This window comes from Phalacrocorax carbo, chromosome 27 (assembly GCF_963921805.1).
Source record: "Phalacrocorax carbo chromosome 27, bPhaCar2.1, whole genome shotgun sequence".
Classification (NCBI taxonomy): Eukaryota; Metazoa; Chordata; class Aves; order Suliformes; family Phalacrocoracidae; genus Phalacrocorax; species Phalacrocorax carbo.
In genome coordinates, this window is record NC_087539.1 from 954,302 (window position 1) to 968,530 (window position 14,229).

Consider the following 14,229-nt stretch of genomic DNA (forward strand, 5'->3'; position numbering starts at 1 on the left):
GGATGGGGCAGGACAGACTCCTGGTCTTCCCCAGCTCCTGTACCCACCCTGGCTCCTCTCACGGCCTCTCTCCCCCAGGACATGTGTGTGGTGTGCGGCAGCTTCGGGCGTGGGGCCGAGGGGCACCTCCTCGCCTGCTCCCAGTGCTCCCAGTGCTACCACCCCTACTGCGTCAACAGCAAGGTGAGGGGGACCATGTCCCCTGTCCCTGCGCTGGGCAGGCAGGACCATGCTGTGCCCCTTGGGGACCCGCATGGCTGGACCACGTCCCTCGAGGCATGAGCACGATGTCCATGTGGCTGTGCCGAGCCCTGGCGTGTGCCCCCGTCACCGCGCTGAGCCCTGGGGTGTCCCCACGGCCACGCCGAGCCCGGGAAACCCAGTGGCTGTATTCACGGCTCACACAGCCGCTCTCCCCGTCCCCAGATCACGAAGGTGATGCTGCTGAAGGGCTGGCGCTGCGTGGAGTGCATCGTCTGCGAGGTGTGCGGCAAAGCCTCCGACCCCTCCCGGCTCCTGCTCTGCGACGACTGCGACATCAGCTACCACACGTACTGCCTGGATCCCCCCCTGCAGACCGTGCCCAAGGGCGGCTGGAAGTGCAAGTGGTGCGTGGGGGGCATGAGGGGAGCCCGGGGCGGGGGGCTCGGGCCCGGTGCTGACCCCTCGGCGCCCTCCCCCAGGTGCGTGTGCTGCGTGCAGTGCGGGGCGGCTTCTCCTGGCTTCCACTGCGAGTGGCAGAACAACTACACGCACTGCGCGCCCTGCGCCAGCCTGGTCGTCTGCCCCTTCTGCCGCGAGAAGTACGTGGAGGACGACCTGCTCATCCAGTGCCGGCACTGCGATCGGTGAGCACCGCGCCGCCACCGCGGCCTGTGCCCCCCCGGGGTGGGGGTCTTCACCGCGCTTGGGTTCCCCGAGAGGTGACCGGGGTGCGTGACGGGTCCCCGCTGCCCGCAGGTGGCTGCATGCGGCGTGCGACAGCCTCTTCACGGAGGAGGAGGTGGAGCAGGCTGCGGATGAAGGCTTCGACTGCAGCGCCTGCCAGCCCTACGTGGTCAAGCCGGCCGGTGAGTGTATGGGGTGGGGGGAGCCTGTGGGGTTCAGGGGATGTTTGGGGGACGTGGGGACTCACCTCTCTGTCTGCCTTTCCCTCTGCAGTGCCTGCACCTCCCCCAGATACCGCCTCGGTCAAGGCCAAGGAGCCAGGTACGTGCGATGCCGGGATCGGTGCCGTGGGCTCCCAGGGCTGTCCCCAACACTGGCTTTTGTCCCCAACACTGGCTTTTGTCCCCACAGAGCCCCAGTATTTCCGCTTCGAGGGTGTGTGGCTGACGGAGACGGGGATGGCGGTGCTGCGCAACCTCTCCCTGTCGCCTCTGCACAAGCGGCGGCAGCGCAAGGGCCGGCTGGGCACCCTGAATGGGGAGGGGGGGCTGGAGGGGGGCGACCCCCTGGGCCCCGATGACAAGAAGGACGGTGACCTGGACGCCGACGAGCTACTCAAAGCCGAAGGTGTGTTTTCCTGGTGGGTGAGCTGGGGGGGTTGCAGCAGGGGGGTGCAGGGGACCCCGCTAATGTGTGCGTCCCCCCTGGCAGTGGGTGTCGAGCACATGGAGTGTGAGATCAAGCTGGAGGCTCCAGCCAGCCCCGACCGCGACATCGGGGCTGACGTGGACTCGGGGAAGGGGCTGGAGGACCCGGAGGAGTGCAAGAAGAGGAAGCGCAAGCCGTACCGGCCTGGTGAGTGCCACCCAGGGTCACCCCCCGAGCCCTGGATCCCTGCCCCAGCCATGTTGTGACCCCCCCCACCTCCTCTTCCTCTGCCCACCAGGCATCGGTGGCTTCATGGTGCGGCAGCGCAAGTCCCACACCCGCCTGAAGAAGGTCTCGGCGGTGCTGGCTGAAGTGGGGCGCGAGGGGCTGAGCACCGAGGGGCACCCGGAGGACGGTAGGGCCCGGTGGCACCTGTCCCCTTCCCTTCCCCATCCCCCGGGGATGGAGAGGGACCGCGGGGTGCGCCCCATGGTGCTGGGACGGTGCTGGACCTGAGCCTTTCCCATGGCATGGGAATAGCCCAAACTCTTTTTGGGGGAGGTGTTAACAGCGTGGCTGTTGCAGGGGCTCCGGGGGACCTTCTGGTTGAGGGCGGCCTGGATCCGGGCTCGGCAGAGGGGGATGAGAAGAAGAAGCGCCGGGGAAGGAAGAAGAGCAAGTTGGAGGACATGTTCCCCCCCTACCTGCAGGTGGGATGGACGGGGTGGACAGAGGTGGTCCTGGGGTAGATGGGGTGGGAACGGATGCTGTGGCTGCCTGGACGGACGCCATGGACGCCCAGACGGACACTGTGGCACTGATGGCAGCTCCCCCTTTGGCAGGAGGCGTTTTTTGGGAAGGCGCTGATGGACCTGAGCCGGAAGGCGCTGCTGGCGGCGGGTGGCGTGGGGGACGGGGCCGCCCGCCCCTCCCTGGGACAGGGTGCCCCGCGGCCCAAGGGTGACCCCAATCTGACTGGGGCGCTGCAGGGTGCCCCCGCCGACAGGAGGGAGACCCCCACACACCCCCGAGGTGAGTGTGTCCAGGAGCTGGACTGGGAACCCAAAACCTGACTGCTGCCTCTGAGAGGGGTCCCGTGGGGTTGGTGGGGGGCTTTGGGGGTTGTCATGGATACTGGGGGCTGTTGAAGGACTCCTGGAGTTGCTGGGGGTTGTTGAAGGACTCCCGGGGCTCTTGGGGGACTCCCGGGGTTGTTGCAGGCTTTTGGAGGACAGTAGGGCGGTTGGGCGATTCCAGGGCTGTTGGGGGCTATTCTGGGCACAGGAGGTCGTTGGAGGATGCTGAGGGCTGTCAGGGGCTGCTGTTGACACTGAGGAGTGTAGGAGGACCCCCAGGGCTGTTGCGGGGTACTGGTGTCCCCCAGCCCCACTGAGGCCTGGTGCCCCACAGGGGATGACAGCACGGACGGCAGCGCTGCTGCTCCCGAGGATGATGGGAAGGACGACGCGAAGGCCGAGGACCTGGGTGAGCCCCAGGGAACCCTGAGGGTCACCCTGCCGGTCCCCCTGCCGTGCTGGTGGGCCGCCGGTTGTGCGGGAGAGATCGAAAGCCGAGTCCTCCGCGGAACCTTTGATAGGCGGCCTAGAGCGTCTGCAACCATAGAGACGGAACTGCTCTATGATTGAGTACGCTCTAGGCAGGACGGGAAGTGCGGGGAGGACTCTATGGTTTCCCTGAGTGACTCGCGGGCGCTGATGACCATAGAGTTGCGCCTAGAGCGCCGCCGCGTGGTGCGGCGCTCTGCACGGCCCCGGGCACTGGCGGACTCCTGTTCCCCTGTAGGGGCTGAGGGCGTTGGGGGCTGCCCCTTGTGGGCCCCGGGCTTGGGGCGTCCCGAGCCCTGAGGTGGGGGGTCCCGGGGTGCTGCGGGCACCCACTGATTCCTCCTGGCAGGGGCCGATGAGCCGAAGGATTCCCCGGACCCCGGGGACGCCGAGAAACCAGCCACCCCAGGCGAGGGTGCGCTCAGCTCCGACCTCGACAAGATCCCCACGGAAGGTGAGGCCCCCCTGCACCCCTTCTTATTGGCTGAAGCAAGGGAGGTCCCAGGGCTGGGACCCCTGGGTTTCTCCTCCGCTTTCCATCAGCGTGAGAGTTGCTCCACGTGCTGCCTGTGATGGTTCAGCTTGTCCTTTTCCCCCTGCAGAGCTGCCCAAGATGGAGAGCAAAGATGTCCAGCAGCTCTTCAAGGACGTGCTGGGCTCGGCAGAGCGTGGGGAGCAGCCCCTGAACTGCGTGGCCGCGGGGATGGAGGCTGGCGGCGCAGGGCAGGACCCCAGCCGGGCGCAGCGGCCGTTCCTCCAAGGAGATCTCCAGCTGCCGGGTCAGGGTGCGTGGGGGTGGCACAGCCTTGAGATGAGACGTGGTGATTTGGGCGGGGGTCCTGCTGGGTGGGGGGGAAAGGCAGGGCCTCACCATCTGCCCTGGGAAAGCCAATGTGTTGTGTCCTCGTTTGGGGCTGAGCTGTGTGAGCAGCAGTGGTGCCTGTGGTATGGGAGAGCTTGGGTTCCTGGCTCTGCCCTGTTACTCTGGGGATGAACGTGGAAAGTGTGTTGGGGGCCTTCAGGGGGGATCTCCTATTGTCTGAGGACTTATGGCACCCCTGGGGCGGGTGCAGGCTTGAGCCCCAGCTCTGCCCTCCCTGCAACCCCTTTCCCTTCGCTCGCAGGGAGTGTTTCCCTGGGTTCTCTGTCTGGAGCTGTCTCCTTGGAGTCGTATTCGGGTGTCTGCCAGTCCCCATTCCTCGATAACAGGTATGTGGATAGCCAGGGGAGCTGGGGCTGCCCTCCCTGGAATGGGTGAACCCCGGGGTGTTGGGGGACCTCCTCCTCCCTCACACCCAGCTGCTTCCTGACGCTTTCTCCCCCATGCAGGGAGCGGAGCGGCTTTTTCAGCCCAGACCACTGCGAGCCTGAGAGCCCCTGGGCCAGCAGCTCAGCCGCCACCACCCCCTCGACACCCACAACGCCCACGACGGAGGGTGAGGGCGACGGGCTGTCCTACAACCAGCGCAGCCTGCAGCGCTGGGAGAAGGATGAGGAGCTGGGTGAGCTCTCCACCATCTCGCCCGTCCTCTACGCCAACATGAACTTCCCCAACCTCAAGCAGGATTATCCAGGTAGGGCTCTGGGGGGGCTGTGGCCGCCCCGTTCGGGGTGCGGGCAGCGGGGGGGAGCTGGGTGCAGCGTAACACCCCGGTCCCTGTTCAGAGGGGAGATCCTGTCTGCTCTGGTACAGGGCTCGGCTGCGAGACTGAGGTGCTCCTTGCAGCGATGGTGGGGGGTCTCGGTGTCAGCTGCTGCACACGTGAAGGGGGATGGTCACCCACTGAGGACCTGGGTGGGCTTGTCAGGCATGGGCTAACGTGGATTTTCTTCTCTTTGTCTGCTCCTACTGGACTCCCAGACTGGTCGAGCCGTTGCAAACAGATCATGAAGCTCTGGAGGAAGGTCCCTGCCACAGACAAAGCCCCCTATTTGGTGAGTGCTGGGGTGTTGCTGGGGCGGGGGGGCCTGGGCGCCGGGGGCTGCGAGTCAGCTGGCTTCGTGTTTTTGTTAGCAAAAGGCCAAAGATAACCGGGCGGCTCATCGCATCAACAAGGTGCAGAAGGTACGTGCTGGAGCGGGGAGGTGCCCGGCGGCCCTGGCCCAGCCCTGGGGGATGTGGTGTGCCCACCCCTTGACCCCTTAGCCCCTTCCCCAGCCCGCTGGGAGGGCAGGCGTGAGTCCCCGCAGCCCTGACGGCTGGGCTCTCTCTGCAGCAGGCCGAGAGCCAGATCAACAAGCAGACCAAAGGGGAGGGACTGCGCAAGCCGGAGAGGCCCTCGCTGCATCTGCGGATCCCGGTGCCACCGGGGGCACAGCCCGTCTACATTGGCAGCCCCCCTGCTGCTGGCGAGGGCTTCTTGAAGCCCCCAGCGGGTGCCGGAGGGGGGCCAGAGTCGCCAAGCGAGCTCTTCCTCAAGCTTCCGCCCCAGTCCCCCGCCCAAGTGCCTTCGCACGATCCCTATGGCGCGGCACCCGCCTACGCGCTGGAGCCCCGCTTCCCCTCGCCCCTGGGCCAGAGCCCCACGGCGGGCACTGCCTTCCAGCCCTTCCCTGGCCAGCCCCAGCCCCTCACCGGTCCCCGCACTGTCCCCGGCTCCCAGCCCCCCGACTTCCACCCCACGCCACCCGGGACCCCCAGGCACCAGCCTGGCACCCCTGACCCTTTCCTGAAACCCCGGTGCCCCTCCTTGGACAACCTCTCAGTGCCAGGGAGCCCTGGGGCCCGGCCCCCCGAGGCCCTGCTCTCTCCCCTGCCTTTTGGGGAGCAGAAGAAGGGCCTGGAGGTGAAAAAGGAGGAAGGGGGAAGCCTGGGGGTCTGTTCGCCCAGTTATGTCCCCACCATGGGCTATGGGGACTCCCCGGGTGGGCCTCATCTCTCCGCTGCGGAGTTGAAGGCGGCTGACGTCTTCAAAGCCCCCATGACCCCACGGGTCTCTCAGGTAGAGCCACAGAGCCCGGGGCTGGGGCATCGGCCCCCTGACCCCCATTCCCTGGCTCCCTCGCCCCCCAGCCACCCTGATATCTACCGCCAGTCGCCCTACCCGGACCCCTACTCGCAGCCCCCACTGACGCCCCGGCCGCAGCCCCCCGAGGCCTGCTGCCCCCTCCCGCCCCGCTCCCTGCCCTCGGAGCCCTTCTCCCGCATTCCCGCCAGCCCCCAGTCCCAGTCCAGCTCCCAGTCTCCCCTCACCCCACGGCCACTCTCCAACGAAGCCTTCTGCCAGTCCCCCGTCACCCCCCGTTTCCAGTCCCCGGATCCCTACTCCCAGCCGCCCTCCCGGCCCCAGTCCCGGGACCCCTTCACCCCCCTGCACAAGCCCCCCCGGCCCCAGATGCCAGAGCCAGGGTTCAAGTCGGTGCCGCTCTCGCACAGCCCGGCGGCCAGCGGGGGCTTTGGGGGCACCCCGGCGGGTGAGCCCCACGCCAAGGCGCCGGGTGGGCAGCAACCCCCCTTTGCCCGCTCCCCCGGTGCCAGCGTCTTCCCGGGCAGCCAGCCCCCCATGCGCTTCACCTTCCCCCCGACCGTCTCGGAGCCGCTCAAGGGTTCCCCGTCTCACCAGCCCCACGGGATCAACAGCCATTATGTCCCCGGCAAGCCCCAGAGTTCAGCCTACACCTCATCCCCCGGCTTCCAAGCCGGTAGCCCGCTGGCGCCGGGCACCGCGGCTGCCGACACCTACAGCCTCTCTCCCCTCCGGCCCCCCTCGGTGCTGCCGCAGCAGCCCCCAGCCGCCCCGCAGCAGCAGGACGCCTCCATCGCCTTCCTGCCCCGGGCCGCGCTGGGGCCGCCGGCCGACAAGAGGGAGGAGGTGACCGCAGGGCTCTCGGCACCCCCGAACCGGGACCTGGCAGAGCTGCCCAGCGGCCAGGACGGGGCCCTCGGCACCATGAGCCAGTCGGAGCTGGAGAAGCAGCGGCAGGTGAGGGCTCGCCGGCAGTCGGGCTGCATCTGTCTGGGTTTGAGGGGATGCGAGGGAGGAACCAGGATCTCTGCAGTCGGTGGTGGGGTCGAGGAGCCTGGCTCTGCTTGTGGCTCCTTCCCCAGAGGCGTGGAGGGACGCAGGCTCCCGGGGTTGGGGGGCATAGGTTGGCATGGCCAAGGCGATCTCCGTGCCTGGTTTGTCCCTGGGTCCTGGAATGAACCGGTTTTGCTCTTGTGTCCCTGCTCTTGGTGCTAACACTCGATTCCTGCCAGCGGCAGCGGCTCCGCGAGCTGCTTATCCGGCAGCAGATCCAACGCAACAGCCTGCGGCAGGAGAAGGAGAGTGCGGCGGCGGCTGCCACCCCGTCGCCGGCGGGCTGGGCCCCCGAGGCCGGCAGCCAGACCTTCGAGCTGAGCCGGGGCATGGCCCCCTACCAGCCAGCACAGGTAGGAGAGCGCGGGGGAACGGCTCTGCTGGGAGGCTGGGGCTGGGTGGAGGGGTGACGCTGCGGCTTTCCCTCCCCTTCCAGGACAAGGGTCTCCTTGGGACACTGTCCTCCGCGGCCGGTGCTGGGAAGCTGCCCGGCTCCGTGATGGTGCAGGCAGCGTTTGTGCCGGACGAGCGGCTCTCCCGGCCACCACCGGCAGCCACGCCGTCCGCCCTGGACATCAACGGGAGGTGAGTGCCCAGCGGCGGGGCAACGGCCTCGCTGCAGCTGGTTAGAAACAAGCAGGGCTTCACCCTGGTGGGGTGTGTCGCTCCCCAGCTCTCGCTTGTGGGGGTGGCTGTGGTTTTGGTGGGTGCCTGGTGTGGTCTGAGGGGTTTGGGATCCCCGGGGTCCTGCGCGTGGTGTGTTGTGGCAGTGCCGATCTGATGCCGACACCGTGGTGTCTTGCAGGGCGGCAGTGGGGCCCCCCCAGGCCTTCTACCCCCGCGGGGTCTTTCCGGCACCATCCCCGCAGCAGCACCTCTGGCAACAGCAGCAGCAGCAGCAGCAGGCGGCCGTGGCCCTGCGGCTCCCCGTTGCCTCTCGCTTCGCCCCACCAGCCGCCAGCACCCCCGTGGGCAGCCTGGGCACCCGCCTGCCAGCACCCGCCGAGACGGTGCCCACCTCGCCTGCCGCCCTGGGCGCACCCTTCATTGAACTGCGGCACAATGTGCAGAAGGGACCCGGGGGGGTCGTGGGCTCCCCCTTCGCCCCCCAGGCACCCCGGCCCCGCTTTTTCCTGCCTGGGGAGGAGGGCAACCCCCAGGCCCTCTGCGCCCCCGTTGTGCCCATGCAGGCGCTCCCTGCCCCGGCGCTGCAGCCCCAGAAGATGCCGGTACCGCTGCCGCCCGCCTCCCCGCAGGGCACCGAGATGAGCAACAGCCACCACCAGCCTCACGCCAAAGCGGCCACCCCCCTGCCACTGCCGGCCCCCAGCCTGGAGCTGCAGCACATCCCCCCACGTCCGTTGTCCTCCGGCTCTGCTCTCCGCCCCGAGGGGCCGAAGGATGGCCCCGCACCAGACCCCGCGCCAGCTCCTGCCCCGGGGAAGAGCCACCTGAGCCTGGAGGGGGGACGTTTGCCGTGCGAGGTGCCGGTGGAGCCCGACTTGGACGATGACTTCGGCTCCCACAAGGACCTGGAAGACGATGACGATTTGGCCAACCTGAGCCTGGATCCGGATGTGGCTAAAGGGGATGATGACTTGGACAATCTGGACAGCCTGGAGACGGCAGACCCCCACCTCGACGACCTGCTGAACGGTGACGAGTTTGACCTGCTGGCCTACACCGACCCCGAGCTGGACACTGGCGACAAGAAGGACATCTTCAACGAGCACCTTCGCCTGGTCGAGTCAGCTAACGAGAAGGCTGAGCGCGAAGCCCAGCTCAAGACGGAGCCGCCAGCACCTAGCTCAAAGCTCCCCGATGCTGGGGACAGCAAGGACACGGCCCCATCCGTGGAGGACCAGGAGGTGCCCAAGGAAGGGCTGGTGCCCACGGTGGGCTTAGGACCTGCTCCCTGCCCGACGGGCACCGCACTGGCACCCGACTCCGCTTTCAAGGCGCAGGGCACGGAGGTGAAGGCAGGCTCGCTGCCCAGCGACGTCAAGCCCAAGCTGGAGGACGGCTGCCTGAAGACCTCTCCCTGCCAGTTCACCGCCAGCGGCCCCGAGCGGCTCCCGGTCCCCGTCAAGTCGGAGGCCCTGCAGGGCACGGATAAGATCTCTGCCTCGCTGGGGCTAAGCCTCAAATCCAGCCAGACCCTCCTGAGCCCTGGGGCTGGTTCAACTCGCCTTGGCATGACGCACTTCCCTAACAGCAGCCATGCCGGCGTTCCCGTGCCGGAGAAGGACCCCTATGCCGCCCCTGGCCGCGGGCTGGCCCCTGCCCAGCTGGGCAGTCAGAGCAACCCCTTGCTGGAGAAGTTCGAGCTGGACAGTGGAGCCCTGGGCCTGGGCAGTGCCCGGCACTCACCAGCCGATGACCTGGACAAGATGGAGAGCTCACTGGTGGCCAGTGAGCTGCCCCTGCTCATCGAGGACCTGCTGGAGCACGAGAAGAAGGAGCTGCAGAAGAAGCAGCAGATGTCGGCCCACCTGCCTCGGGGGACACCCCACCTCCCGGCCCCAGGGCACCCCATGCTGCACACGGCGGCAGCCGGGCAGCCCCCCGAGGGGCAGCCGCCCCGCCTGGGTGCCCCGCAGCCCCCCCTCCAGCTGGGGCTGGTGGCCAGGCCGCCGCTGATGCAGCCGCCCCGGATCAGCGCGCCCCAGCAGGGCCCGGCGCTGGCCCCCCACATGGGCATGGCCCCCGGGCAGCCCCACGTGCTGGCAGCCCCCCACAGCGTGCAGGTGGCTCTGGCGCAGCCACAGCAAAGCCAGCAGCAGGTGCTGGTGCAGAAGCCGATGGCCGGGGTGCAGCCGCCCGCCCTGGGCCTGAAGCCCCCCCAGCTCGTTATGCAGCAGCAGTTGGCCAACAGCTTCTTCCCAGACACAGGTAGGGGGTTGTTTTGGGGGGTCGTGGGGCCTTTTTGAGCAGGGAGATCAGGACTTGAACGCGCTGCGGCGCCGTCTGCTGACTCTCTTTGCAGACCTGGACAAGTTTGCTGCTGAGGACATCATGGACCCCATTGCCAAGGCCAAGATGGTGGCTCTGAAGGGCATCAAGAAGGTGATGGCTCAGGGCAGCATCGGGGTGGCCCCGGGCATGAACAGGTAAGGGGCACGGTGGGAAGCCAGGCACAGCCTGGGGCGTGCAGGGCCCCTCGGCCCCAGCTCATCCCTCATCTCTGCGTGTCCTTCCCAAAGGCAACAGGTTTCCCTGCTGGCCCAGCGGCTCTCGGGGGGTCCGGCTGTCTCTGAGATGCAGAATCACTTGCTGGCGGGGAGCGGGCAGGTGAGTGGGGTCCCAAGGTGGGGATGGGGGTCCCCATGGAGCTGCCCGGCCTGGTGCTCGGCACCCTGCCAAGCAGGAGCTGCTCTGGCCGGTGGGTTTGCAGTTCTCTGGGGAGGTGGGGAGGGGACAGGGGGGCACTGGAGAGGGGGGGCACTGCATGGCACATGTCCCCAACACTCCCCTCTCTGCCAGGAGCGGAGCAGCACCGACCCAACCCAGGCTCGCCCCAATCCACCCACCTTTGCGCAGGGCGTCATCAGTGAGTACCAAGGCAGCGGGGAGGGGGGCTGGGGCAGCGCCGGCCAGGTCTCATCCTGCCCACACAGGCTGAGCTGAGCAGGGCTGTGGCCAGGCTCGCTCCAGAGCCAGGGTCCCTGCCGATCCGAGCCCTCTCCCTGCTCCTGCAGACGAGGCCGACCAGCGGCAGTACGAGGAGTGGCTCTTCCACACGCAGCAGCTGCTGCAGATGCAGCTGAAGGTGCTGGAGGAGCAGATCGGGGCGCACCGCAAGTCACGCAAGGCCCTCTGCGCCAAGCAGCGCACCGCCAAGAAAGCCGGCCGGGAGTTCCCCGAGGCCGACGCCGAGAAGCTGAAGCTGGTGACGGAACAGCAAAGCAAGATCCAGAAGCAGCTAGACCAGGTAGGGCTGTACGTCCCGCCGCCCCCCGGTGCTCTCGCCTCCCCGCCGCCCCCCGGTGCTAACGCCTCCCCGCTGCCCCCGGTAGGTGCGGAAGCAGCAGAAGGAGCACACCAACCTCATGGCTGAGTACCGCAACAAACAGCAGCAGCACCAGCACCAGGCCTCGGCCGTCATGGCCCTGAGCCCCTCGCAGAGCCCCCGCCTCATGTCCAAGCTCCCTGGGCAGCTGCTCTCGGCACACAGCGTCCAGCAGCCGGCGGGGGCCGTGGTGGGCGCGCAAGGCCTCGGCCAGCAGCCAGGGCAGCCCGGGGGCCTGCGTCTGCCCCAGGGCGGCGTGTCCATGGCCGTGCAGCAGGGCCTGTCCTTCATGGGCCAGCAAGCTGTGGGCAACGCCCCGGTGCCAGGCACCTCCAACGCCTTCTTCACCGGGAACCCCGCGCTCCGCGGGCTGGCTGCCGACAGCCGCCTGATGCAGGAGCGGCAGCTCCAGAGGATGCAGCTGGCCCAGAAACTGCAGCAGCAGAACATGCTGGGACAAGTGTCACTGCAGCAGCAGCCGGGTGTGATGGGGCAGGCGTCCATGCAGCAACAGGGCGTGATGGGACAGGCGTCGATGCAGCAGCCGGGCGTGATGGGGCAGGCGTCGATGCAGCAGCCGGGTGTCATGGCGCAGGCGTCGATGCAGCAGCCAGGGGTGATGGGACAAGCTTCGATGCAGCAACAGGGCGTCATGGGTCAGGCGTCCATGCAGCAGCCAGGTGTCATGGGACAGACCTCGATGCAGCTGCAGGGCATCATGGCACAGACACCGATGCAGCAGCCGGGCGTCATGGGACAAGCTTCAATGCAGCAGTCGGGTGTTATGGCACAGACATCGTTGCAGCAGCCGGGTGTGATGGGACAAGCGTCCATGCAACAGCCAAGCGTCATGGGACAAGCCTCAATGCAGCAGCCCGGTGTCATGGCACAGACGTCGATGCAGCAGACCGGCGTCATGGGCCAAGGCTCGATGCAGCCGGCAGCCATGGTGGGGCAGCCCAGCCTGCTGGGGCAGCAGCAGCCGGCGCCGGCCCCACAGCCGGGCGCCGTGGGGCAACCCATGGTGCCGAAGCAGCCGGGGCTGATGGGCAGCCAGCAGAGTCTGCTGGTGCAGCAACTTTCGCCCCAGCAGCAGCCGGGCTTGTTGGGCCACGCGCAGGCGCCGGGGCTGCAGCACCAGGCGGTGCTGGGCCATCCCCCGCCCCAGCGCCAGGTCCTCCTGGCCCCCCACCAGCAGCGGGTGCTGGGCTCGCCCCAACTGGCGCCGCAGACTCCGGGGATGCTGGGCCACCGGCTCGTGCTGTCCCAGCAGCTGGGACAGTCGCGGGCGCTGCTGGCCCCGCAGCAGCAGCAGCAGCAGCAGAACTCAACGGCCGCCCAGACGGGCCTCCTGGGGCTGGGCCAGGGGCAGCCCCCGATCCAGCACTTTCCGCAGCACGGGGCGGTGGGCCAGGCCCCCTCTGTGCTGCACCTGAGTCAGGGAATGCAGCCGGCCCCGGCGGTCCTGGCTGCCAAGGACCAGCCTGGAGGGCTGGATGGCAGCGCCCTGCCCGCCGAGGGCAGCGAGAGCGGGGGGCAGCTGCACGGGGGTCCCCAGGAGCAGCAGGGAGCCCTCAACCCCCCAGCGCTGGGTGGCCCAGAGCCCCAGGCCCCCAAGCACCAGGCTGAGCTGGGGCAGGGCCAGCAGCTCCTCTTGGCCTCCCCGCAGCCGGGTGTCCTGGGCTCGCAGCCGGCGCTGCGGGCAGCCCCCGTGCAGCCGGGCACCCTGCTCGCCCCGCCGCTGCAGAGCCCCGGGGCCACCCGCCCCGAGCTGTCCCAGCAGCACGGGGACGCTGCCGGGGTGGCGGAGCCGCCGCTGGGCTGCGGGACAGGCCAGGCGCAGGGTATGGCGCTGCCGCAGGCGCCACGGCCCCCGGAGCAGCCGGGTAAGGGGCCGTCGGGCCCGCTGCAGGGTCAGCCGCAGCCCCCGCGTCTCCAGAGCCCCGGGCAGCACAAAGCAGGGCCAGCGGTGCCCTTGCCAGGCCCGGCCGCGCTCCCCACGGGCCTCCTGGGGCAGGTGCCGGGACCGGTGATGGGCCAGATCCGGGCGCAGCTCCAGGGCGTCCTGGCCAAGAACCCGCAGCTGCGGCACCTGACGCCCCAGCAGCAGCAGCAGCTCCAGGCCCTCCTGGTGCAGCGGCACCAGCAGAGCCTCCTGCAGCAGGGCCAGGCGCTCCGGCCCCCTGGCCCCTTCCCCGGGCAGGCCCCGGATCACGGCTCCCCGGCCCCCACAGCCCGCCAGCCCCCTCGCCCGCTAGGGCCCCTCTTCCAGCCGCGGCCGGGCACCCCGTCAGAGGCACAGACCGGCTTTGCCGCCGAGCAGGGGCGGGCGGTGCCGGGGCAGCCCCCCCAGCAGCCCCCCCAGCAGCCCCTGGCTGAGCTGGTGCAGGCAGCCCTGTCTGCCCGCGGTCCCCAGCCCAGCCTCGTCCGGCTCCCCACGCCACCGGCCCCCTCGCCCCTGGGCTGCGCCTCCCAGCACCTGGCCAGCCCCGAGCAGAGCCCCCAAGAGCCAAAGAAGACGTCGCCGGGGGTCCCGGCCTCGGCCCCCAGCCCCGCAGCACCGGCAGAGCAGGGGCTGACGCCTGTGCCGAGCGGCACCCTCCCCGACCCGGCACGTGGCCCCTGGGACCCCGAGGCACCTGGTGCGGACCCAGCCGACCCCAGCGAGACCCACATCAACGGGGCTGTGCTAGAGGGGCCCCCCACGGCAGGCGAGCCCCCCCAGGTGTTGGTGAAGCAGGAGCCGAAGGAGGAGGTGGCGGCAGCACAGTGTGAGCTGGACGGAGACGAGGCAGCGAAGCCGGAGGCCAACGGGGATGCCGGGGCCGGCCAAGCCAACAGCCTGCTGGCATCGGGCAGCCGCTCCGAGGCTGGGCACCTCCTGCTGCAGAAGCTGCTGCGAGCCAAGAACGTGCAGCTCTCAGCGCAGAGCCCGGGCGAGCTCAACGGGCACACGGAGAGCCGGGGTGCCGGGACGGAGCTGCGGCCGCAGCCGGTGCTGCTGGCCCGGGAGGTGAGCGGGGACGGTGCGGGATGGGGTGGGGGGCGATGGCTGTGCGGCAGTGCTTGGCACAACTCCTGCTATCTTCTCCTTCCCCAG

General features: G+C 69.1%; 1 protein-coding gene across 3 annotated transcripts in view; it reads left to right on the forward strand.

Moving 5' to 3' along the window:
- KMT2D (lysine methyltransferase 2D) overlaps positions 1–14,229 on the forward strand; it is a 28,244-nt gene that overhangs the window by 6,903 nt on the left and 7,112 nt on the right. For 2 of the 3 annotated variants that reach the window (XM_064474500.1, XM_064474498.1), the window contains exons 15-40: positions 79–183; positions 427–608; positions 684–848; positions 961–1,070; positions 1,162–1,209; positions 1,300–1,515; positions 1,600–1,743; positions 1,835–1,951; positions 2,122–2,246; positions 2,379–2,568; positions 2,947–3,021; positions 3,451–3,555; positions 3,704–3,886; positions 4,226–4,310; positions 4,431–4,675; positions 4,963–5,036; positions 5,116–5,166; positions 5,318–7,024; positions 7,300–7,473; positions 7,557–7,705; positions 7,926–10,012; positions 10,107–10,230; positions 10,324–10,411; positions 10,604–10,670; positions 10,819–11,051; positions 11,137–14,142. In XM_064474500.1, the coding sequence (XP_064330570.1) occupies positions 79–183; positions 427–608; positions 684–848; positions 961–1,070; positions 1,162–1,209; positions 1,300–1,515; positions 1,600–1,743; positions 1,835–1,951; positions 2,122–2,246; positions 2,379–2,568; positions 2,947–3,021; positions 3,451–3,555; positions 3,704–3,886; positions 4,226–4,310; positions 4,431–4,675; positions 4,963–5,036; positions 5,116–5,166; positions 5,318–7,024; positions 7,300–7,473; positions 7,557–7,705; positions 7,926–10,012; positions 10,107–10,230; positions 10,324–10,411; positions 10,604–10,670; positions 10,819–11,051; positions 11,137–14,142 (9,855 nt within the window). The remainder of the gene's footprint in view (positions 1–78; positions 184–426; positions 609–683; positions 849–960; positions 1,071–1,161; positions 1,210–1,299; positions 1,516–1,599; positions 1,744–1,834; positions 1,952–2,121; positions 2,247–2,378; positions 2,569–2,946; positions 3,022–3,450; positions 3,556–3,703; positions 3,887–4,225; positions 4,311–4,430; positions 4,676–4,962; positions 5,037–5,115; positions 5,167–5,317; positions 7,025–7,299; positions 7,474–7,556; positions 7,706–7,925; positions 10,013–10,106; positions 10,231–10,323; positions 10,412–10,603; positions 10,671–10,818; positions 11,052–11,136; positions 14,143–14,229) is intronic. The other variant, XM_064474499.1, reaches the window with a different exon arrangement.